The sequence below is a fragment of the Alosa pseudoharengus genome, unplaced genomic scaffold (genome assembly GCF_046254945.1).
Source record: "Alosa pseudoharengus isolate Yale_2024_CS ecotype anadromous, Long Island Sound unplaced genomic scaffold, YU_APseudo_1.1 YU_APseudo_1.1_scf_10, whole genome shotgun sequence".
NCBI classification, from domain to species: domain Eukaryota; kingdom Metazoa; phylum Chordata; class Actinopteri; order Clupeiformes; family Clupeidae; genus Alosa; species Alosa pseudoharengus.
In genome coordinates, this window is record NW_027468565.1 from 22,730,387 (window position 1) to 22,755,634 (window position 25,248).

A 25,248-nucleotide genomic window follows, 5' to 3' on the forward strand; every position below is an offset into this window, starting at 1 on the left:
AAAATGCAACAATGTTCCATTTGACTAAAACCACTGCCATGCCATTATACCTGAAGACATGGCAATGTATGGTGACAAGAAGAGACAAAATGGTAACTTTTACAGTAAATAGGTCATTTATTACTGTATACTATGTAAAACTCATTACAAAGCAAGGCAGAAATCACCCACACAAACGCTCACACAAAAGAATACTCTCTCTCACTTACACACACAGGAATACTCATATACACTCAAACACATACACACACACACACGCACACACACAGCGGTACTCTTAAGTGGCAAACTTCTTCTGTTTGACTGGCGCCGGGAGTTTCGCCGTGATGTCCAGCAGGGAGCGCTCTACCACCACCAGGGAGTGATCCTCCATCATGTCCACACACATCAGGGGCTGAGTGGAGACAGACACACACACACACACACACACACACACACACACACACACAATACTCATGTTAACACACACACAAGCTAAGGCATATGGTATCCTTCCTTTTCAGAGTCTGACGCCTGATATAAAGCCATCATCAAGTCAGCTGCCCATAGCATTATTTCATCAATTATTTTTCCACTACCCACACATTCCCGATTCTATTCATTATTCATTCATTGAAATGAACATATCCTAGTCAATGAGCCAAGAAGAGGTCTTAATTAAGGCACTGACATACCACCATGCCAAAAATATTTAAAACTCACAGTTCACTATGACACGTCCACTACTAATTTCAGAGTAAAACATATTTGTTTACCATTTCCTGCTTATGTTAGTGGACAGAACCACATCTCAATGGTAGGTTAGGTGTTAGGTGCCTTGCTCTGAAGTGCCCTTGAGCAAGGCACCTAACCCCTCACTGCTCCCCGAGCGCCGCTGTTGTTCCAGGCAGCTCACTGCGCCGGGATTAGTGTGTGCTTCACCTCACTGTGTGTTCACTGTGTGCAGTGTGTTTCACTAATTCACGGATTGGGATAAATGCAGAGACCAAATTTCCCTCACGGGATCAAAAGAGTATACTTATACATCAGTCATTCTATGTACGCTGTGCAAGAGCACCCTCTGGTGGAAGGAAAATGTACTGCAGCAACCAGTGGGCGCTGCCATCTCACCTGGAAGAGTTTGCAGACTTTGAAGGCGTGGCAGTGCTCCTTTCTCTCCTGCTCCGGCATACTCTTCAGGGTGAGCTGGTTATAGAGCTGGCTGTACTTTTGAGGAAGAGGCTGAAAGCACACGGAAACAAGGGTGTTAGTGGTATCACCAAAAAAAAAAACAGACAAACACACTCACATCCACACGTGGCTACATGCTGGCACACGGCAAGAGAGGGGGCTCGTGGCTCTTACCAGGCTTTGGTCAATGAGACAGAACATGTACATGTCATGCAGGATGATGTGGGCAGGGTTTCGGGGGTTAAAGGTCACACTGGTGACAGGCGTGTCCCGCTCCAGCCATTTGAAATGCAACCCGACCCTCTGCACCTGCCGGCTCCAGTCGGTGTACTGCTTCTGCTCAATGGAGAACTCAAACACCTGCAGAGAACGCAAGCACAGGCACCACAGGCACACCGACACATTAACACCTATTCCATGAATCAGCTCTCAAACTAAGTTAAGGTTTAGCAGATTATGCACAGTTTACGTATTGCTTCAACAGGTTCAAATTCAAATTTCTATTTCTCTTATTTTTTTTAATCACCATGTCAGCAGTAAACCTTTACCCATCTGACATACTGTATCTCATAGAACAGAAGATCTTGAGCCTGCTCTGAGCAACCCTCCCCTTTGCGTGCATAACTTGAACGAACCCCTGAATTGAGCACGCCCCCTTTAAATCAGTCATTAAAACGCTACTGATCAGATCAATCAGGAGTCAGTGTGCAACTAACTAACTGTACAGCAGGTCAGTTCAGTCAGGTACAAAATGCAAGGGCAATGTCAGACAGTCAATGTACTAAGCAGGAGGACAATTGAGGGAGACTGTAAATGCAAGCAAGGAGTCTGTCTGATTTTGATGGAGAAGGGTCTACCTGTTGATCTGCATGCGCCATAAACAGGTTGTTTGTGGTTGGGTGAATCGCCATGGCGCTGACCCCTGACCTGTACACAGGCACTTTGCAGTGGCTCTGAAACAAGACAGACTCAACAGTTAGCCAATCAGCATCCAAGATAACATCTCAAAGACAACATCTTCTTGCCAGCAAAAAAATTATGAGTTCCATAAACCTTGCAGCTCACAACTCACCTTGAGTGTGGTCAGGCTATAGATATGGATTTCACAGTCACTGTTAGCTGTGGCCAGCCACTGACCATCCGCACTAACTGAGAGTAGATGTATGGGCTGTGTTGAACCTGATGGAAGGACATAAACGGGTGAGATGACCACATCAAACCAATATACCCATCTAAACATCATGTTTTAAACTATGAAGGTGTAAATCAAAATATTAATAAAAATATCTAATTATGCAATGTACTCGATTTCAGGTTACAAATTGCTCGAGGAAATTCATGTCTACAATAGCCATCGATATAGCCATCGATAGTAAACAGTAAGTGTTGTTTTTATATAACTTAAACCAAGGGGGAAGGGTCTGGAGGGCTGTGGCGTTCAGATGGTGTAAAAAATATATTTATAATTAGAAGGTGCTCTTTAGCAAGACGACGGAAATCTCAAAAAAACATGCAGGACGCCAAGGCACTCTTCTTACGGTGTGTTTCCACACACCGAAATTTCGCGTCGCTCTCATTGAGGTTGAATGGAGACGAAATTCGCCCTGGTTGGGCGAAATGAAAGCGAATCGCCGAGGCAGGCGAAACAAAGTTGGCCAAAGTTTAACTTTATTTAAATGAGGACCATTCGAAAACCAATCAGGTCCGCGTCTGTGTTTGGAGGCGGGAGTTACAAAAAAGTGTGACCAAGATGGCGGAGACTACCTGAGCTGTAACAAGAAAATTTGTATGCGATTAAAATGTTTCTACATGAACATTGGCACTTGTATCAACACGAATTGTGGTTTATATGCCACACAAACTTAATCAGAGCACATACACCACTAAATAGACCACTATATATGTTAGTTTAAGCAATCGATCTTTTTAGCTACCTGACAGGCGAAATGCTAGTATTTTAGGACATTGGATTGCATTGTAAACCTAGCTAGACAGCTAGGCTACATGCTGCAACACAGGTATGAAATATATTATGTCTTATTGACCTTGTTGTTTCTATGAACATGAATTGTTGTTTATAGGCAACATCAACTTAGTCAAGGCATAAAGACCCCTGGATATCTTCATTAAGTACTTAAACGTTTGAATTAGCTGATTAGCCTAATTAGCTCGCTTGCCACCACTGGCTAGACACTGCAGTCAAAAGGTTAGCGGTTTCGGCGTCACGGCCCCGAGGCGAAATTTCGCTGGCCGAAAATCGCGAGGTGTTTCGCTGTGTGGAAACCCACCGTTAGGAATAAAACCGCTTTAATAAATATCCTAGTTCATAATAGAACTTGTTAAAAACTAATGGAACTTGTTTTTGTATACATATTTTATATATCCCACATCAAAGTCTCGACTCTACAGTGAATACGAGATGTGCACCATTTTCCTTGACACCCTCTTGTTAAAGGTCCAGACTATGAAACTAAAACAAATGGGCTTTTCCTTGACGTCTCCTACCCATGGTCGCGACCATGAGCATTGAGCACGTGATTTTCCACTCACCTGTCTTGGGCTTGAAGGTGTGTTTGTGTTTGCAGCTGTTAGCACTGAGGGAGACCACATGGACGGAGGAGCTCGCCGAAGCAGCAAACAGCTGGGATGAGTCGGCAGAGAAGCACAGCTGGTGGGCCCAGTGCAGAACTTTAGGGAGCTTAGACATCTGATGGAGCAGAGAGAGAGAGAGAGAGAGAGAGAGAGATTGATTAGAGAAAAACAATCAAATTTAAAAATCATAGTCATAGTCAAAAATAGTCATAGTCAAAAATAGTCATAGTGAAGTCATTTTTATTTTTCTCCTCAGACTTTCCCTCAACTGTCAAATGTATGTGACAGCAATTTTCTTCAATGACTTGCAGTCACATACATATGACAGAAAACACTGTACATACTGCTCCTTCACATTCACAGAAGAGGAATGACCTGCTGCCATCTATTGGCTACTCAGAGAAATACAGCTTACAATCTCGTCCAAGAGCTCCCTTCCTGCAAAGCCTCTTTTTCTGGATTCAGCTCCTAAACAACATGAGTGGAGGGGCCAAGTCTAATTGGGCTCATTTTGGTTCTGGCAGGAAAGTTCTCCCCGGAGAACTAGAGAACTAATGTGGCTCTTTGAGCTTAATCCCTGAACCGGACAGAGGAGTTGTAAACAACAGTAAAGTGCCTTGCTCAGGGTCCATTTGACAAAGATCATTAGATGCTAATATCTTTTCCTGCAGATAGGCTTAGCTCTACCAATTTAACAACAGTGAGTATGGGGCCAACAGACAACAAGCCAAGAGAAATCTACCCCTGAATTTCAGAAATTCTGAAAACATTTTCAGCACATTCCCTCTTCGAAGCCTCTTGTCTGAAAGTGAGAGACTGTATGTCACACCAAATGGGAACAGATGTTACATACAAATGTGCATATGTTCTATACATACAGTACATATCCATAGTTTCAGTATGTCATAGTAACTTTTTTCTTGGTGATGCTGAGGTTCTCATGTTGTATACGTGTGCACAGAGATGTTCTATACATACAGTAGACATCCATAGTAACAGTGTGCCTTTGTAATGTATAGCTTGGTGATGCTGATGTTCTATACAGTACATATCCATAGTAACAGTGTGCCTTAGTAATGTATAGCTTGGTGACGTATATCTTGGTGATGCTGATGTTCTATACAGTACATATCCATAGTAACAGTGTGCCTTAGTAATGTATAGCTTGGTGATGCTGATGTTCTACACAGTACATATCCATAGTAACAGTGTGCCTTAGTAATGTATAGCTTGGTGATGCTGATGTTCTACACAGTACATATCCATAACAGTGTGCATTAGTAATGTATACCTTGGTGATGCTGATGTTGTTGTTCTCATGCTGTACTTTGTACAGGCGTAAACTGGAAGTGGTCGAGTAGGCCAGCCATCCTCCGCATGGGGACACGGCACTACAGCAGATATGCTCCTCTCCCTACAGACACAAACAGCACAAGGTTACAGCTCACACTGACACGGCACATAGTAGCTTACAGTTTATGATCTTAGTGTACCATTACACTATCTCCCCACACTTTAATCACTCATTTAATCTTTACATAGTCACTTTGACACACTACCATTGTTACAGCTGACTACAGGACATAGTGCATTAAGAAAATGTCAGCTCACACACCTTGGTCTTCAACTGAAGAAGTTTCTCTGGGTTCCTCTGAACTGGCAACTTATCACCTGGAGTTCCTGACATAAGAGGAAGTATCACTGTTAAACTATGCCTTTAAATTTAAACATCCGCCAACAAGAGCTTATGAATATCCAGAGATGATGACTGGGGGGGGGGGGGGGATTACAAATCTTGTTTTGTGTTAATAATAATAATAATAATAATAATAATAATAGCTTTATTGTCCACAAGAGTGGAAATTTGTCTTTGACTCCACAGGTAGGTTTCTAAAATACACACACAATAAATAGACAATACATACATACAAATAGACAATACATACAACAAACAAATAACACAATCACCCTCAGGGCTGTACAGTGCGACATATATGTCGCACATGCTACAAAAAAAATAGTTTGTGCATGGATGATTTACCAACGTAGCACTGGTGCTACAGTATACAGTTTTGCTTATGGCAATACAATGCATGCGTGTGAGACTGACAGGGAGGCTACAGCAATTACCTTCTACTGTGATCAGTGCAACTGGCTACACCAGATGTGATAGCGGCGCGTAGGCTACGTAAAAAAAAAAATAGACCCTTCTTCTGTTTTTGCGCGTCGCAAACGGAGCTCTTTGTTACGCGCCCGGCGTAGGCTCCCGGTGGAACGCTTGTTTGTTTGTTTGAAGTGCGTATGTATAGATTACTTCTGTGAGAGGCTACTTTGATTTCAACTTAGTTGCAGTCTACGCGATTAAAAACAATGTCTACTTGTTTGTAGGCATAGTATCCAAACAATCCAACTCCAAACCAAAAAACACCTTGCAAATTATCCTCGCGAATCAAACAAGTGATAGCTATGTTTAGTCTAAAGCGAAAGTATCTTCCGACCGGGCCGGGCTGAGGTGATTAGATTAGTCAAGCAGAGGTAGAAGTTTGTGGCAATCGCCTTGTTGCTTTGCATTTTTAGTTCAGTTTAAAACGAACAACTTATCCAAACAGCACCATTCAGATCTAAAACTTAGAAGAAAAAAGTCCACCGGGACGTTCGCTTCTATCTGTCAAATATGAGCCCACTTCATGCGCAAGTCTCGCTTAGTAGTGCTTAATAACCTATACAAGATCGGTTCCGAAAAAACCTTCACGACACTTTAATTACGACTCGTTAGCCACAGACCTTCAGCTATCTTTAGTAGGCTACCTATTGCAGCCTATGTGTATGGAACAGTCTAGGGATGCATTTGACATGTCAGTTAGCCTACTCATTTGCACCACTGGTTAGATGTACGGTATTTCACTCGTGCAATGACAATAAGGTTAAATGTAGGATTACACTAATTTAAAAACTTAGAAATATGAACTAAACGTGAATTAAATCTTAGTGGAATAAAATCTTCAGCATATCTTCTACTTATTCAAAAATAAATGAACAAAAAATCATGGCATGACCTGTCTTCCTGATACCCATTGAAAAGTCTAACTGCATGGAACTGTCATTGATTGTTTTTTTGTTTTTACAAAAACACAACAACCAAATAACATATCATGCTGATAGCTTTTGTTCATCTCAAACACAATGTAGCCAGGTGAGATGTTTACAACTACATGACCTTTTATCAATCCAGTTGCAGTAGGCCTAAATCCCATCCACAATTGATGAACTGTGATGAACTGATTGTTTTTAGAGATTTTAGAGGTTTTATATCGATGCTACAGAATTTGTGGCTGGTGCTACAAAACTTTTAACCTCTGTAGCACCAGTGCTACTTGCAAAAAAAGTTAACGTACAGCCCTGACCCTTAAAAACAACAATAAATAACACTTTCACAACAATGTGTTCCATATGTTTGTGTTTACCATGTCCTTCACTCTCTCCTAGCCTCCACAGCTCCAGATAGGAGGGATACTGGAACAAGACGAGCTGAGCCTTCTTAGCACAAGACACCAACCGCCGCTACAGAGAGAGAGAAAAAAAATAACAACCAGCAGTGAATAAAACCATTTTCAATCCATCAATCGGTTGTAGAGCTAGTCAGCATCTGAGTAATTCTGAAGACTATTATACTGGTTAACTATGAAAAACAGTAATATGAGCCAGAAATGTGAACTGTAATTATGACATACTGTAATCTGTGCTGTGTGTATGATTAATCGGTATGGTCAAAAAAGGAGGTCATTGAGGCCAGACTTACGTGTGGGAACTGGACTTTGCGTAACGCAGAGGCCTGAGACTTGACATCATGCTTCTCTAAGAGAGGTCTCACTACCAGCTGGGTGTCCATACCTGAGAGACAGAGGGAGACAGGTCAGCATGACAGGTCAGCACATGACAGGTAATCACATGAAGAGAGAGAAGAGAGCACAGGTCTTAGCAACACTCAAAAATTAGAGGTGGGAATCACAGGTTAGTATCACAATGCTTTCCTTATGATATTGATATACGATACACAGGTGAATAAACTACTTTTGCTCGAGTTTGAGAAAAGTTGAAGAGAAGAGTTGGCATCAGTGTGTCTGACACATCGCAAGTAGAAATATCACCAATATTTTTTCGCACTGCTTGTGAATACATGACCTTCGACAGTTCCCGGAATCATACATTTTGTTCATTTTTGAAGGTTGAACTTACCAGTACTCTATGACGTACTTTGTATAGACCTACCTACACCATAGATCAATCCACACTCACACATAACTTAGATAGTCTCCTATAGACTATCTACAGATGCTCAGATTGTTGACACACTGTTAACAACTTATGGTTAAGGTTAGGGGTTGGCTTTGGTTATAGTGATGTTCATTCATTTAACAACAATTTTGGAGACTAAACTTAAATTCTAGCAAACCACCTGTAAAGACTGTAGACACATTATCCAAGTGAAGTGTTACTCAAATAGACAATTCTATTATTACATTGTCTTATTTAGTTTTATCTTAAATATTAAAAGCAATGCAATCTGATCCAACCTCCTGAAATGATGGCTGACCCAGCTTCTGCCACCGCCCTGACGTCATGCGTATGGTTCTTGAAAGTTCTAGTCCTGACCCACTCCTTGTCCTCCTGCCCCAGAGCTGTGGACAGGAACTGGAACTGGACTACGGTTCCCTCTGATGTTCCAGCAACAAGACTGGTCTGATCCTGCCAATCAAAATAAAACACACACACTTACTCAAAACATGCACAATGTCTCTCCAACCCTACCTTAACTAAGAATAAGCCATTTAGTGATACCATGGCCTACGACAGAATGATGTGGCATATGACACAAAGTCAGAACTGCTTTTAACGCAAAACTTCAAACAATAATGAGTCTCCAATAAACACAGGCCCTTTATAACCCCTTGCAGACAAGACACTTTCAGTAGAATAAGTGCCTGCCTCAAATAAAAACCAGGAAAATGATATGTATTTTTCGGCAGTATAGCACAAAATAATACTGGCCTACGATTCTTACAGTGATCCCATTTCTGTTTTGTGGCAAAAAAAGAAAAGAAATATCACTGGGTTTTAAAAGGTAGCCCTGTTGTTATCTGGCTATAAAAAAAGGTTGCTGCTTAAAAAATCATGTTTAGCCTGAGAACTAAATCATCCACTGCTTCAAGGAGGGCAAACTCACTGCATCTGGGGAGGCTACTCCAGCAAGTTAAACAGCAACATGGAATTGTGTTTACTAGTTAACTAGTTAAAAACGTTTATTACTGAAACAGGTGGAAATCCATCAGTCAGTGTATAACATATGGGCTTAAACGCCATGGAACATTCGGCACCTTCCATTTACTCTTGTCTCCATGTGGAAAAGCCATTAGCACAAACATCCGACCCGCCAGTCCCCCGAGTGACAGTGGGGGTCCTATTTCAAATGATCGGCACAGTGCGAAGTCACTTGATGAGCAAAGGGTCTTGTGAATGAACAAAAGCTGTTGTGTAGTGTGTGAGAGCATTGAGCTGATCCACCAATGTTTGCATTTAAGATCTTGCTCTTGGTCATTAAATTAGCAATCGATTTTGCCTCCCTATTAAATAAGCTTTAATTAGACTTTAGACATTGCACACAGTTTAAATTAGGGCCACAGACTAACAAAACAGACACACACAAGCTGCTTTCAGACACGTCCTCCGCAGTATTTGCGGAGCTTTGTGAAACGGAGGTGCGACCCTTCAGGTGATTCAGATATGATGCTAACATGCTGACATTATGCGGTCATATGTGTGAACAACACCGACGCATATATACAGAATCTCCGCATGGTTGAACACGCACATGAACAGAATCTCCACTTCGTTCAGACACAAGCTCATTTACATAATGTCCGTCGGAGATACTAGGAGGGGAGTAGTGTAAGAGCCGGCTGAGTTCGGAAATCCAAATAGCCGGTTATGTTTAGATATACGGCCCAACCATTTGACATCCACAGAACATGCGGACTTACACCTAGGTCTGAAAGCGGCAATAGACAGTAGCTTACCTGTGACAGTGAGAGTGTCAGGACGTCCCACTTGGTGACGTCGTGGTTCTTGATGAGCGTGCCTGTGTGCGCGTCCCACACCTTCACCCTGCCAGCCGAGTCGCCGCTGATGACTGTGTCGTCTGCCAGGTAGACCACACTCCATACCACACACTCCTGGTTCTTTGGGGCACCCCGCGCCTTGTCAACAAGCAACCTGTGGATTGCATGACCTGATGCGCCCGCACACACACACACACACGTCAACGTTATGTGCGTATACACACACACACACAAACACACACGAGCCTCAAAATTGTTTTCAGAAGCCTTACATTTTTTAAATGTCCGACAATGTTTTAAACAATGCAATATGCTTAGTTTGCATCAACAGACTTTAAATAACACTAGAAAAGAGCCTGCCATCAGCGATGCTCAAATAATCTGTTTGCTGTAGCTCAGACTATGTGCGACTAAAGAACTGTGACTGATGGGCATAGACAGCCTTCCTAATTATATCCTTTGAGTAAGCCATGGCATCTAAAATGATTCCGTGGATTTCTTAGTGAAAAGTTCAACCCCACCAAATGACTTTGGTTGGTTTTTAAACACAGAAGGAATGAACACAAACACAAACACTCCGACACGTCTTCACATCAGAACTATATTCCATCATCATATTCACTGTGAGCTCCAGGACCCTCACCAGTCTTGATGTCAAACATGCAGATCATGTCCATCATCCCAGCGGCAATCTTAGTGCCTGATGGATGCCAACACAGAGACAAGACACGCCCTGTGGGTAGAAGAAACATGGCTGAATAAACCTGATTACAATTACAATTAATATTACTTAATATGTGTATTGATATGGAACACAAAATGGTTTAACACATATGTTTACTATGTGAGGTGCATTGAGACATCATGGTATATGTACATTGAATATGACGGCAGATATTTTGCTTTACCCTCTACCATCATTCCATGGACTCATTTCAAAAATCCTCAGTTAAAGCTTGCAGAGCTCAGAGATAAAGCACAGCTCATTTCGCTCACCTTTCTTTCTGTCTAAGTTTCGCTCAAATTGGATTCCGTCCTCCAGAACCTCAAACAGCTTCACTGTGCCATCTTCACATCCCACCTGCGACAAGGGAAGAATCAAGGAGACTATTCAAAAAGGCGCAATCTCTGAATAGCCCAGTCAATCTTATCACATGTTCAAGAGTTATCCATAAGAGTTACCCACACCCAAGTCCACAGACGCAATTACACACTAACCGCGAGATGTGTTCCTTGAGGATTGACAGTTATGGTCCAGATGGGTCCACCATAGGCATCGATGGTGAGCTTAGGTCTCAAGTTGTGCAAGTCAAACTCGATTATTTCTCCACTCAAGCCAGCACTAAACAGTCTTTCCCCAACCCAACAAAGGGCTTCAATACTCCGCTGTTCTTTTCCCGGAATGACCTGTCACAAGAGGGGACAGTGATGACTGCTATGCAAAAATACTCTGAAACATGGCTTCAAAATTGAAGATATCAGGATTTCCTACACACACGCTGTCGAGTCCCACGTGTAAACGATAAACCAGATTTTTTAGATGTTAGTACAATTGAGGATGTACTCTTCTATTGAGTACTCGCGTTGCTAAGACATAGTGATCAACATATAAGGCCTTACCTTTTCCTGAAATAAGTGGTCAGAGAAATTGAAGATTTCCACTGAACCATCGAGTCTGGCAACAGCCATAATCTCTGTTTGCTGGTTGAAAGCTATGGCCCTGATACCGCTGGGCATATAGTCAAAGAACCGAACTCTGTGCACTTTGAACTCCCCCATTATTCCTGTAATGAAATAAGTACGGATTGGTCATTAGTAGAGCATGTTGTTGCCAGTGCCACACCGATTAACGTTAACGTTAGAATAAATGTAACGTTAGTTGCCGTAGCACAGTTGAGCATCACTGCGATTAGGAGAAATCTGGACCAGCAGTTCTCAAACCTGTGACAGCTAAATCAAAAACCGCCAAGCTAACAGTTACACTTGCGTGATTTCAATATACGTTACTATCTAGATTATATTAAAATATTGTGCTGACAACGATGTGCTCACATCAACTACCAGAGCTAACAGTTAGCTGGCTAAAAATACCAGTTAAAAAGCTAGTTGAGCTCAAATCCACTGCCACCAGTAATACATTACAATACAGTGCTTTGCATAGGTTCATGTGTATGCCTGTGGTTAACAAATTCACTTACTTGTTTCTGTCCCTTAGTTTTGTCGGTAAATATCATAAACTTTCATTACGAATGTGTACACGTTGATGCACGGGTACCACGTTGGTAACCTTCAACCCGGAACTGAAATCCAAGTAAAGTTCCAACCGGAAGCAGCTGTAGAGTCTGGTTCGAGAGGCTGGCGGGAAATTGCTTGTTACATTTTCGATGATGGTACGATGACATGCATGTCATGTAAACAATGTTATTTGCTTGTTTCAAGTTATTATTTTGAAAGGTCCAAAAGGTCATATCAGCGACAAGTCATCGAAATACTTCACTGTGAGATTTTTTACCGTCTCCTTCTTGTTAAGGCGATTAGAAGTCATTGCACATGTCAGAGGTTAGCTAGCTTACTAGATGGTAACATTAGCTTTGTTTTGGGTTGTTTATTCGGTGTGACAACGACTTCTTTATAGAAATACAAATACATTCAAACAGTTGTATTTTCCTATATGTAGACGGACTGTCTGTGATCTTAAAACCCCAGCATGGTGCAAATCATCGTCTCAAGGTAAGCAATTTTTCCACATTTTGTGTTATTGATAAACATTGAAATATTCAGTTACCTCCTCAGTACAGTATTTCAAAGCTGAGGTGTCTCAGATGTTGTATCAGACGCCCTAGTTTCATGTTCAAAGTGGAGCAAGTAATTTACATGTGGATTGATTAATGAGGCAGGACTGCACTAATATAGATGAGTTATTGTGTGTGTGTGTGTTTGTGTTTCAGTGCCCTAGGTGACAGCCCTGCTGAGTGGTTGCTGCTGGAACTCCAGGGGGAGGTGGTGTCACGTCACAACACCAGTATGGCGGGGAGCATCATGGGAGACTTGCACTATACCAAAGAGGTGAGAACTTTTTCTATACAGTCAATGGGTGAGAACTATATTGTACAGACCACTACAGAATTAGTAGTAGACATCCATAAATCTCTTGTAAAGCGACCTGGAGTTTGAGAAAGCTATATAATTATAACAACATTATTATTATTATTATTATTATTATTATCATCTAGATTCTAAACTATAACTTTCTCATCTCAGTCTATTAGGAGAGCATGGTACAAGCAATGCACAGGTCAGGGGTTTGTTTCCCCACAAATCATACACACATAGGTTGTAAACTTGTCTGGCATTGCATTTCCATAGAACTCTGTGGACATTGTTATTTGCAAAGCCGGTGCTGGATAAACAAATAGCATGCGTGCGACAGAGGGAAAGTTCTTTAGTGTTGCTTTAAAGCATTTCATTTGTGTATGGTTCCTTTTATTATTAGTAGTAATATCAGTAAGATGTAAACTATATACAGTTTCTACAAAAGTTATTTGGAGGCTTGTTATATTCATCCCCTAAACCTTACTCCCGATTCGGATCCTGGCACCAATGTAATCTGCTGCCCTACACTCGCCCGGACTCAAACCCGCAAACTGCAGCACCTTGGATCAGGAGTCAAGTGCGCTAGCAATTGAGTTAAAAGCCCAAGCTGCTAGCTCTCTCACTAGCACGTCTCATAAGGCGTCAGGATGGAGGTTTACACAACGCACATACTGCACAACTATGTACCAGCTGGCCACCGTTACGTGTGTGTGTGTGTGTGTGTGTGTGTGTGTTTCATGCTTGTATTCCTCCCCCAGGGCGTTCCCATCCTCATCGTGGGCCATCATATCCTCTATGGGAAGCAGGTGAAGCTGGAGAAACCCTTCGCTGTCCTGATGAAACGCTCCGGCCTTCCGCAGGGCGGGGAGGTTGCCATGGAGACCAATCAGGACAGGCCTACCACGTACACCGTCACCGCCCTCATCAAGAAGAAGCTGATCTTCAAGACTCGACCCAAACCCATTATTACCAATGTGCCTAAGAAAGTGTAGCGTATGGCTTCGGCCAGACAGAGACTGTGGACTCAGGGGAGTCCCAACAAGGTCAGAGGTTGGTGGGTGAACGTTAGATCTCTGCCGGATTGTCAGTCTGGACACTTTGGCAGTGCTCTTGACATCCACCTAGATGAAGATGGATCAAGCATGAGATTTCTCCAGTAGCTCCATTGAGGTCTTCCATTGTGTGATTTTTCAGCTGCCCATACAAGAGAATGCAAAGTAAAGAGATGGCCATGAAAAGCAATTTTACTACTGGAGGGAGGGGGTGGGGGTGAAAAGCCCTTGAGCATTAGGAACAGATTGTTTAAAGCAGCTGAATTCAGATAATATTTATTGTTCTTAAAAACAATGCTTTACAGATATCATATTGTCTGAAAAAATAAACACCGCTTGAATTAAAATTGATTTTTAAAAATGCTTTTAGAAATCCCTTTCTTACATATTTAAATATCTACACATGAAAACTTGATTTTTTTTACATGATCGGTCATTCCCAGTTACTTACTTGTGGCCTAACATCAGTTATTGGGCCGTACAGAATGTGCTGTTGTGTGATCAGGTCCCAAATTTAAAATAAATGATTGTGTTGGCAGTTTGACCCAACTTGTACTAAATACCTCAGAATTATTAAAGGTTCATTAGGTTGTTTTGTTGTCAAAACAAAAAGGCTATGTCTACATTTTTAGAAAACCCACCCCAATGTAATTTAGAAGGCAAAGGATGACCACAATTCTATATACTGAATTTGATTTTGTAAATCATCTAGTAGACATTTGCTATGCACCATTTATATTTCCTTTGGAAGATGTAAACAGACACAAGTCATATATCTATGTTGTATCTTTGCAACTGCATTGCTATTATAACTAAAACTATTATTGTTTTCGACAACATAAACAACATAATACACTTCTAATAATATTCTGTTATTGACAGCCTACATTGTGACATTTACCGTGAACTGTCTCTCTAGACGGTTAACTGGTGCACATCTGTACAGCATCCTGAGCTAGCCACAGAAATGGGACTCGACACTTATGCTGCAGGTTTGACAGTCTGTAAACTCAAATGCTGTACAGAACACAGAAAGAACCCATCATGGGTCATGGACTGCACAGTGCATTGTGAAAATCCAACATCACATATTTCACAATGGCAAAAATATACAGATTTGTCATAAAATACATTGTCTCTCATTTCAAATCTGACAGCATTTTTTTTTATCTGCTTGTTTCGCTACACATTCAAAATATATTGAATATTACAGTACAAAAATAGATTGCCATTCAGCTCTCGGAGTAGCACTGTCCTTAAAACACATGTTGGTAACTGAACATTCAGTCATTGCAGCTGTTGGCAATTGCTATTAAAGGCATTGATCTGTTGTCCAGCCGTTGACTTGCCTCTTCTATCTCATATAGAATTGCACAAAGAACTGACCATGATCCAATCAGATAGAAGAGGAGACATGCCCTTCATTGAATCCTGGACAAAGATGAAGTCTCAGAAACTGCTATTCAAGTGGATATGATAGGAGAGATCTGCCCTACAGAAAGGTCACCACTGATTTTGAGGTTCTGTATGAGTGAGTCTAATCCGTATTTCCTTTACATGTAATGTATGTAAATTATCGAGAGTTATTTATTTTGATATGTCAGTGTAAAATCCGCATACAACTTAAAGCATAAGAAACATATTTGTTTATCAGTAATCAATAGCTTCCTGGAGTTTTCTTATTGGTAATTTATGGGCGGTGAACCCCCGGCACTCTCCTACTGGAAAGAACGAATAGTCCCCCCCCCCCCCCCCAAAGACATTGAAGCATGAAATGAAAGAAGCACTTGTCACAGGAACTTTTTAAGTAAGTGCAGAGGACGAAAGGCGGTTAAAAGGAAATGTTTTATGGGAGAGGTCACTCTGACGCAAACACAAAGACAGGCACAATGTGTCTCCTCTCCCCTCTGCCCAGCAACTGCCAAAGAATAAAAAATAACCACCAAATATAACTGCTAATTCATTACACACACAAACAAAACAAAAAAATTCCTGTTCCTGTCAGACAAACTCAACACAGCCTCTCTTATGTCATAAGCCCGGTTCCTTCAGAATCACTAAAACATATTGTTATTGTGGAACCCAGTCCAGTTAATAGCTGCTAACCCAGTTTATGCATCTCTCCTGACACTGTACCTGTGGTGGCGGCCATGTTTGTTTAGGCCTGCATTTAACAGGACCGTGGGCACTTGATGCTCATTAGGCAATACTCACAAACACTGCTCTCAGTGTTCCAGTCGTTGTATGTGAGTGTGTGTGCATATGTGTGTGTGTGTGTGTGAGGGGCAAGTCTCCCTCCCTTTCCTCCATCCATTGAAAGGTGTAACCAAAAAGTCCACCCTTTAGGCACCAGCATGCCTGAAGGAACTGATTCATTCAGTGCCATGCTAAATGTGCCACACAAACACACACACATACACACACACACACTCTCTCTCTCTCTCCAGCCCCCGCCTCTTTGCAGTCTGGCCGCATAAAGAGCTTCTGTGTGGATATGATGTGTTTCCAGCAACAAACAGCTGAATCCTACAGTCAGATTTTGCCAGTGGCTCATACTTGTGACTGCGTCCTTTAAAGTGGAAATCTTTTCCTGACATAAATTGACATTTGACATATTTCATTATTGGAGAGAATATGCCAGGTTCTCAAAAAGGCAACGTTAAAATTTAAGGTTGCAATAGTGTTCCACTGGGAACCCATTCTGTCATTTTTGACAAATTGCTAAGTTATTCAGAGCATGAAACATCCTAAAATGAATCAGTATAGCACTGTGACTTGGCCAAAAAGAATCCAGACTACAGCTGGGGAGCAGGATATATTATGTCAGAAGAGAGTACTAGCTCTAGAGATACTTAGAAAGTACTTTGTTTCTAGCCCTCACTGTCACCAACAAAACAAACTGGCCAAATCGTCCTTCTAAACAGCAAAATACAAAACAGTGTTTACTTTTCTCTAACAAAAATAAAATAGATGCCTCAACTCATAACTCGTCAGCATGAAGGGATTGAAATTCAAGAGCTGGCCTTCTTTGTAGACATGACTACAGTCAGTAAACAACATTTCTGTGTGTCTTATTTGCACTTTCAAGTTTCAAGTTATTCAATCTCCCTTCAGAGATTTATTTACTGTGTTGTCCACAAGGTGACAAAAGGAAACAGTTAATAGATTATTAAGTGTATGTGATTGGGGATTTTCCACCATGTGTGTGTTTTTTTGCCCCTGGCATCAAAGATTTGCAATGGAGCATTCACATATACTTCCTTAGATCAAGTGCAGAGTGTAAAGTATGTTAGATTTCAGACCATCTCTATAGAAATAAGGTGTTCATATTCATATTTACATAAAGAATTGATAACTATATGACTTAAAACGTGTAGATGTGTAACAGTGTTTCTGGGACAGGGTGGGAGAAAGATGGAAGCTGGTTGTCTTACAGTCTTCCTTTTAGTCATGTGTTTGTCTATGATTTGTCGTGTCCGTTGCAAAGGCATCACATCTCAGGCTTGGCACCATACCTAGCAGCACCGAAAGGAACAGACTGTCCTGTCAATCTGGAGTCCAAAAAATAAAAGAAGTAACCTCAAAATAGAAATAACCTCAATGGTGTACATTCAGTCAAGTGCCTGCCATGTTGGTAAAGAGAGACTTTTCACCATAACTATATGGTAAACGTTAGCTCACTTTACGGCTTTTACAAGCAGGAAGTTGGTTACACACTCAGGGTGAGTGTCCTGCAGAAGTATATGTATAGAAGTGAATGTTTTGTGGACCCCAACCTGGTCCATACCTGTCCCATGATATGTGCTTTCAAACTCACCAAAGCACCCCCTAAGTCTAAGACAAAACGCCACTGTATACTGTAGGTGCTGTATACTGTAGGTGAACCAACAAACAAAACAAAACAAAACAGACTCATCCAGCAGTTGACCCGCAAAATGCCACCAATGCCACTGTCCATCAACACACCCTCACCAATGAGTCCGTAGCACCATGGATAGGGAGCGGCTCCAAGGTCAAAAGTCATGTCAGGACTTGGTCCAGCTCTTGTAGCAGCACCATAATGGAGAGGAAGGCTCTCAGCAGTCAATCAGTATATCCCTGTGCTAGGCCTCAGCATATGGCAGATGGTACTGTTCCTCCCGTTTGTTGCACCTCTTGGCCACTATAGCCAGGTACAGCACCAGCAGGATGAGCCAGTAGCAAGCGTACAAGATGGTGCCCGCTATTAGCAGGGCCTTCTCCGTCTCGTTGAAGGGCTCCTGAGTCTCACAGTAGATGGTGTAGGCCACCCCGCCCAGCAGAATGGCCGCCCACACCGTAACGGGAATGGCTCCGATGAAGTTCACCACGATCTTGCGCCGGCCGGACGTGCCCCAGCCGGCCTTGTTGATGGTGAAGAGGGCGAAGATCTTGGCCGGCAGCAGGCTGGACATGTAGAGCAGTGAGTAGAGCGACATGAAGATCATGACGAGGCTGCCGCGCAGGAAGCAGGCGTACGTGGCCTTGACCATTCCCACCAGCTGGACGGTGAGCAGGAAGAGCAGGATGTTCCACAGGCGCCCGCGATAGAACAAGTGGATCACCGTGGCCACTAGGAAGAAGGGGAAGAAGCCGGTCACCACCGACTCGTAGGTCATCCACAGGCTGTGCTTGTGGAACCAGAGGGCGTTGTAGAGCCACTCGCGGAAGTACGACTTGCTCCAGCGGGTCTGCTGGTTGAGCCAGCGCAAGTAGCGTGTGGGCGTTTCGGTCTGGCATTGCGAGCGCGCCGTGTACTTGGTCTTGTAGCCGAAGCTGAGCACGCGGTTGGTGAGGTGCCGGTCGTCGCCGAAGCTGCACTTGCTGCCCAGGAAGGTCTGGTGGTACCAGGGCTCCAGGAAACGCTGGAGGAGGGAGTTGCGGTACATGCCCAGGGGCCCACTGATGCACTGCACACAGCCGAAGTACGACTGGCACGCCCGCTCCACATTAAATGCCATCCAGTAACGGACACTACTCAGGAAGGAGATCCAGGAGTCGTATTTGTTCAGGATCTGCAGGGAAATGGAGAGGAGGGGGAACAGAAGAGGTACACTCAGTAAATGTTCATACTGTTCTCCTTGCAGCAAGCTCAGGCAGCCAGGTTTTTCATGCTGCACAGGCACCTTTGAGATTGCTATATACACATAATTGACAGTACTGTTGCTTGTTGAGCATTGTGTGTAAAAGAGTTATTTCTGACAGAGAAGTGCCTTATTTAGGTGGGCAGAAATCTGCAAACTGACAGTCCATAGAAAAGGGAGGCTCTGGGTCGTGTGTTCCCAAGTTGCTCACCTGAACATCGCCGCCAACGGCTCCAACGAGAGGATCCTCCTCCAGAATCTTCAGCATCTCTATGGTGCAGGCAGGGTCTAGCACTGTGTCCGAGTCACAGACCTGCACACACACAAACACACACATTGACACAGAAGCACAAAAGGGGCCATAACTCAGCCTCTGCTTTGATTTACGATGAAGCACAAAACCACAGTGGGTCAGGAGTGAAATAGCTGCTTCAGCATGTCATTTAACCAACACTCCATCGTCTTTCCCAGCTTTGAAGACTTTGGGTCTTGGGGCTAAGCTAACATTTGCCGTTTGTAAATGAGGTATGGCGCTGGGACCCCAGATGTTTCAAGGTCCTTGTCGTTTCAACAGCCGCCAATCAGGGGCTATGACTGCGCAGTGCAATGAGAGGCTGCTGACAGTGCACACAGGTGTGCTCATAAACACAGGTGACGGGTCAGGGACGCAGCTACACTTTGACCCACAGGGACAAGGACGCTGCGGACACACCACAGGGAGAGATAGATATAGCCTGATAATAAATTCAGTGAGTTATTTTAAACACAGTGTATAGGTGAATGTATTAAGCTCTGTGGCATTTTGGAGTTTCACTCTCTAAGACAATGGACTGTGTGTGTGTGTGTGTGTGTGTGAGAGAGAGGGAGAGAGAAGGAGAGATATGGGTGCCAACTCAGTAATCGGATTGTTATGGATGTGAGTGCTGTTTTCAGGATAGCACACTCTACCCACTAAAAAATGCATTGCTGCACAAATGTGTCCCAAGATCACTGAGGCATAAAGCTGAAAAAAAAAACAGAATGGCCACACTGTACACTTTACAAAATCATTTCATTCAGACTTAGTAATTATGGACATCATGGCCTAAATCACAAAATCCATAATACATTTAACGTTGCTTTTTGTGATAACACTACAGCAAACAAAAGTATAATATGAGAGAACCTTTTTCTGAGTTACCCACTGCATGCCAGGGAACTCTTTTCAGTTCACCACCTCTCCTCAAACACACCCAGTGAGCAACACCTACCTGCACATAGTCCACAGAGTCTCCCAGGGCCTTGAAGGCCGTGTACATGACCTCCCGCTTGCCTCCCCACTCCTGCATGATGCACGAGTAGCGGCAGTTGCGCAAAATCCGTGTCACCCGTGCCGCCTCCTCCTCCCTTCCACCTCCTCCACCACCTCCACCTCCACCTCCTCCACCACCTCCTCCGCTGTGATAGTTCCCCTTCCACACCATGCTCCCGGCCTGCTCCGCACCACCCATCACCTCCTGGAAGATCTCCATCATGTACGCGTCCTCGGGCCGGTTGCCGTCGACCACCAGCACCACCTTGAGGCCCGGAAAGGAGATGCGGCGCACGCTGCGTAGGCACTTGCGCAGGTAGTCCGGGTCCTCCTGGTAGGCGGCGATGCAGAGGGCCACGGAGCGACGCAGGTGCTGCGGCCTCGCGGGGCCCCGCATGCGCCGGTGCTCCAGGTAGGCGAAGAGGCTCTGCAACAGCAGGTGGAGGAAGAGGATGGCGCCGTACAGGCCGAAGGACAAGTGGTGCTGCTCCGTGTGGATGAACTGGTAGCCGGTGACGTAGGCCAGCAGGATGGCGAACAGGACCACCGCGGCGAAGAGGGTGGTAGTGAAGATTCGTACGGCAGTGCCGCAGCGAGAGGGCATCTGAGGAAGAGAGAGAGACAAAGGGTGAGGAAGCGCTGGAGATGACACAAGGAAGCAGAAATGGAGTGTGACAGAGAAAGAGTTGGAAGGAGACAAAAATAATAAAATGTTGAGTCATCATTTGCACGTCGAGACAAACTTCCATTTCACACCACAGTGCAAACCCAATGATGCAGTGCCTCAGGTGGCACAAAAGCTTTTCCATGGAAGCCTGGGGAAAGAGAGTTCATTGCGCCCTTAATTCTGAATCATAATGCCTGTTGTAACTCTTAATTGATGCTATCAACTTACTGACTCACGTCCTGTTTCTTTGGAACCCAAACTCTTAAACGTGTTCAGTCCCCTGTCTTTTACTTATTACTTTCCCTGGCTCCATCCCAGTGTCCCATGGGAGGTTGCAAAACTAAAGTTGCTTCACCTGGACGTGCTGGGATTCGCATCAGTAGCTACACCACATAAACCAACCCAGCCCCGAGCGTGGGCCAGGAGTCCAGGCTACAACATGGGCCACATCAAAGCACCGTGTTCAACCAAACAAGGGCTGTCTATTCACTGTGTAACAGCAGTGCTCCCGGTGTTAACCGTTTGAATATGGAAACTGTTGGGGTCAGGTTTGGAAAGTACCCCTCTCTTTTCCTCTCCCTCACTCTCCTCCTCTCAGCAACTCGTCCTGTCTTTCAGGTTAATGATGTTAATTAAAGGCCTAGGCTGACTCTCAGTACCGGCTGTCAGGGAGAACAATTCCCCTTTCATTCACAAAATTACCTTCCTAAACCCCTCCAACCCTGCCGTCGACAGACACACTCCTTTACGTCTTCATATCACAACAGCCACTTCCTCAAAGGCTTGGCACACATGGCCACTGCCACTTGGAAGACAGGTGACTTTAGAGGCCCTCACTGTTTTGAACAGTAGAAAGGACCCCCCCCCCTCACAGGCAGTCATAATAGTGAATGAAAGATGTACTGATAGAAACCTGTCAACATGGCAACAAATCCTCAGATAAAATAGCCAACAGATGTGTAGCGTGATATTCAGTGTGCCAAATCATGTGCCAGTGAATCACAATGACACATTTACACCATGACCCTGGTGCACCCAACCCCCAAAACCTGTCCCTTTACCCCCCCCCCCCCCAAAATAATAATTTGGCATCCCCGCTCAACAATGCCAGTAATGACACCCCATCCCTTACATTACAGCTCCCTGAGATAGCAAATCCTACCCAACAACAAAGGGCCTGAGCAGCATGCATCCTGGGCCCCCCGGGGCCACAGTCCTTCAGCAGCGAAACACTCAGGGTCACGTTTGACCCTAATTACAAGGACTAGCCCGCCAGAGGCTTGTTAGCCCCTCACTCACTGCATGAAAGGGATGGGAAGACACGGGGGGGGGGGGGGGCAGGAGAAGAAAGGATCCACCACCACGTGAATGCTAGTGACACAGCTGGGCACGGCTTACAAGGATATTGAAGGGAATTATTCCCGGGCGCGTCACTGAATTTGTAAAGAGGGATACTAACAAGGCCACACGAGTGGATTTTGTGAAGATCACACAAAGAGGCAACAAGCTGACGTGTGCTGGATTTGTGAAGGAAACCAGATGAAGAGAGTAAATATGTGATGTGATCTAGGAAAACCCTTCACATGGTCATCATCCTTGAATTTTGCTCTGTTTCAACCCTCTCTGGTGAAATTTCACAAACTTAAGATTCTGATGCCATCCCTGCAACACTATGCACACTGTCCCCTAGCAAAATCCTCGATACCATCCTCCCAAAATCTTGCATGTTGCTACAGTAGGATGGTATCAGAATCATTTGAGAATCTTGCACAATGTGAAGGGTTTTCCCAGAACGCATCACATATAGAGTTCCAGTTTTTAGTTAGTCACTGATGCTGGCCAGACTCATGGAAAGTAACATGCTATTCAATTTCAGTTCAGTTAAAATAACACTAAGACAATCTCAAATACCTTAGTTGACATGTACCTACTGGGAGCTAATCCTTGTGTAAAAACAACACAACACAGAAAACACAATAGCTACAGAAATTAGCCATTCCAAATCCCACTTCTAACCCGATCACCAAGTTAAATCCCTTCTGCTCACCATGAGCAAAGGGCAGGACTCACTGTTTGCTCTATTTTCTCTTTTTCCATGGTGCACTATTACAGCCTTGTTAATAAAGAATCAGACAATGGCTGAGCCCAAACTCAGGGGGTTGAAGTTGTCCTGCGTTATCAGAGACCTGCGGCTTGTCCCTCTGTGTGCAGATGTCCGATATCAGAGGTGCTATCTGATCGTATTTCTCTTCAAAGGATCCTCGGGAGAGCACTGGACGTGTCCTGCACAGATACAGAGTTACCAAAGGAGCACGGGAGAGGGGGATCTTAGGTGATCAGCGGGCAGAGGGCAGAGAGGCGAAATGCATCTTCGGGCGACCGGTAAGTGGCAGACAGGTCCTCCGGGGTGAGTAGTATTTCCAGGTGAAGTGCAGGTAAGAATTCTCAGGTATTCCCCCACCCCGCCTCTTTGCCTCTTCGGGAGAGCGCATGGAATGGGGCTGAATCCTCAGGAGAGGCGCGTGGGGTGTTGCAGGGACAGAATGAGGGATTTGGCCAGGAGACAGGGCCTTTTGGCTGGGGGAGGAAGAAAAGAGAGAGAAAGAGAGAGAGAGGAAAGAGGGAGGGAGGGAGGGAGGGCTGGAACCAGCTCAGAGAGGGGTGGAGCAGGGGCCAGGTGAGGAGGATGGAACAGCAAGAGGAAGGAGAGCTGCAGGAGACTGGATATGGACTATGGATATGGTGTTTGTGTACATGTCTATGTATGAGTGTGAAAATTTTGCGAAAAGAAGGAAGGAGTGGCAATAGAAATCTAAACAAGAGAAAGTAATAGAATACAAAAGCAAGACATTCCTGCTGTTAAATTTCTTTTTTTGGACTGTTGGATTGTCTTTTGTGTTTGCGCAGATGTTCCCACACAGTATAGTACAGGTTACAGGATCAATCCACTCTCCTTTAATCATTTGCTCCAACCCATTCAATCAGCTGAGCTTGTGTGAAGCTACAGCTGTAGAACGGGGGTTGAGGGAAAGTATGCTGCTGAGGGGGGGGGGGGGGGGGTTGGGAGTGTGCCATGTCTGCACATTTGTAGTGCTAAAGCACTTAACCATTGAACTGATATGGACTGGGAACCCCACAGATTCTGACCACCAACACTGGTGATTTGTGGTCCCTCTTCCCTATTACCTCTATTAAACGTCAGTAACAAGTCTGTCAATACTCCCACCGCAAACAGAGCTCAATACACAACCACAAGACAAGATGGTGTTCAAAACATTTGCCCACTGTACATTGTAACACTGACTTACGTCTCACAAAACAACCATTTTCTTTATGTTATGGTTCAAAAATGATTGAGCCCTTATACTACAACCCTGTGAAAGTTAGATGTGAAATACTTTTTCTATCCACATGAGGGCTCTCGGAGCAGATAATCAGATAATGTTGCAGACAATGGGACAATGAAGAGATGCTTCGATAGGGAAGCTGCAGCAATTACTGTACATACAGCTTGTTTATTACGGACTAGCTCATTTTGATTTCAGTTCAAGGGATGATATTCAATGAGATGTCCATCCTTTTATTTAGACTTGGTTTAAACCAAGTTGTTGTTATCTCTCTGCAAGCCTCCACACAGTCCAGTGCCTCTCCACAAAGCAGCGAATCATTCAAGTCTCTGGTGTGTGACTAGACCCCTGTGACTCACTGCAGCAGGTTGTTGGTTTGACTGAGTGAATGCAAGGTGTGTGTGTGTGTGTGTGTGTGTGTGTGTGTGTGTGTGTGTGTGTGTGTGTGTGTGTGTGTGTGTGTGTCAGCTGACTCCCAGGCTTTGCATGGAGGACCACCATATGCTGATGCCATGGAAAGACCAACAGACAGCAGCATTTGTGCGTCTCTGGGTGGAATTGAGAGGCTTTCCTGTCTGCCTGTCTAACGCAGCAGCAGAAACAGAAACAGAAGCAGCACGCTGGCCACTCCAGCGCCAGCACACGGTGCCAGAGCGTTGGGCACCCCGACCACAGGGACTGGAAAAACTACCGTTACTCTCTCTCTCTGTGTCTTTCCTTCCCTCTCTCTGTCTGAGACCCCCCCCCCCCCCCCCCCCCACACACACACACACATACAGACAAATGCAACAAACTTGTGCACAAATACACAATCAGAT

The 25,248-nt window shown here is 44.1% G+C and overlaps 3 protein-coding genes across 7 annotated transcripts in view; 1 reads left to right on the forward strand and 2 right to left on the reverse strand.

Moving 5' to 3' along the window:
• Window positions 1–97: 97 nt before the first annotated feature.
• On the reverse strand, window positions 98–12,166 carry utp4 (UTP4 small subunit processome component). Its single transcript, XM_076267651.1, has 17 exons — window positions 12,077–12,166; window positions 11,499–11,662; window positions 11,097–11,285; window positions 10,875–10,959; window positions 10,522–10,611; window positions 9,837–10,048; window positions 8,337–8,508; window positions 7,562–7,653; window positions 7,227–7,323; window positions 5,378–5,442; window positions 5,054–5,176; window positions 3,721–3,877; window positions 2,243–2,349; window positions 2,028–2,123; window positions 1,345–1,530; window positions 1,111–1,221; window positions 98–394 (listed from the first exon to the last, which is right to left on the reverse strand). The coding sequence occupies exons 2-17, from the start codon at window positions 11,655–11,657 to the stop codon at window positions 278–280; spliced, it is 2,058 nt and encodes a 685-aa protein (XP_076123766.1). The 5' UTR covers window positions 11,658–11,662; window positions 12,077–12,166; the 3' UTR covers window positions 98–277.
• Window positions 12,167–12,206: 40 nt separating this feature from the next.
• chtf8 (CTF8, chromosome transmission fidelity factor 8 homolog (S. cerevisiae)) lies at window positions 12,207–14,344 on the forward strand. 4 transcript variants are annotated; one of them, XM_076267716.1, is made up of 4 exons: window positions 12,207–12,268; window positions 12,556–12,608; window positions 12,827–12,944; window positions 13,730–14,343. In XM_076267716.1, the coding sequence occupies exons 2-4, from the start codon at window positions 12,586–12,588 to the stop codon at window positions 13,961–13,963; spliced, it is 375 nt and encodes a 124-aa protein (XP_076123831.1). In that variant the 5' UTR covers window positions 12,207–12,268; window positions 12,556–12,585; the 3' UTR covers window positions 13,964–14,343. The 4 variants fall into 4 exon arrangements, with proteins under 4 accessions (XP_076123831.1, XP_076123846.1, XP_076123839.1 ...); XM_076267731.1 differs by lacking the exon at window positions 12,207–12,268 and adding an exon at window positions 12,276–12,437 and having other exon boundaries at window positions 13,730–14,344; XM_076267724.1 differs by lacking the exon at window positions 12,207–12,268 and adding an exon at window positions 12,276–12,376 and having other exon boundaries at window positions 13,730–14,344.
• A 7-nt stretch (window positions 14,345–14,351) lies between these two features.
• has3 (hyaluronan synthase 3) overlaps window positions 14,352–25,248 on the reverse strand; it is an 11,459-nt gene continuing 562 nt past the window's right edge. For both annotated transcript variants that reach the window (XM_076267694.1, XM_076267687.1), the window contains exons 2-4: window positions 20,376–21,020; window positions 19,337–19,438; window positions 14,352–19,056 (exon numbers count right to left, since the gene is read on the reverse strand). In XM_076267694.1, coding sequence (XP_076123809.1) covers window positions 18,127–19,056; window positions 19,337–19,438; window positions 20,376–21,020 — 1,677 coding nt within the window. In that variant the 3' untranslated portion in view covers window positions 14,352–18,126. The remainder of the gene's footprint in view (window positions 19,057–19,336; window positions 19,439–20,375; window positions 21,021–25,248) is intronic.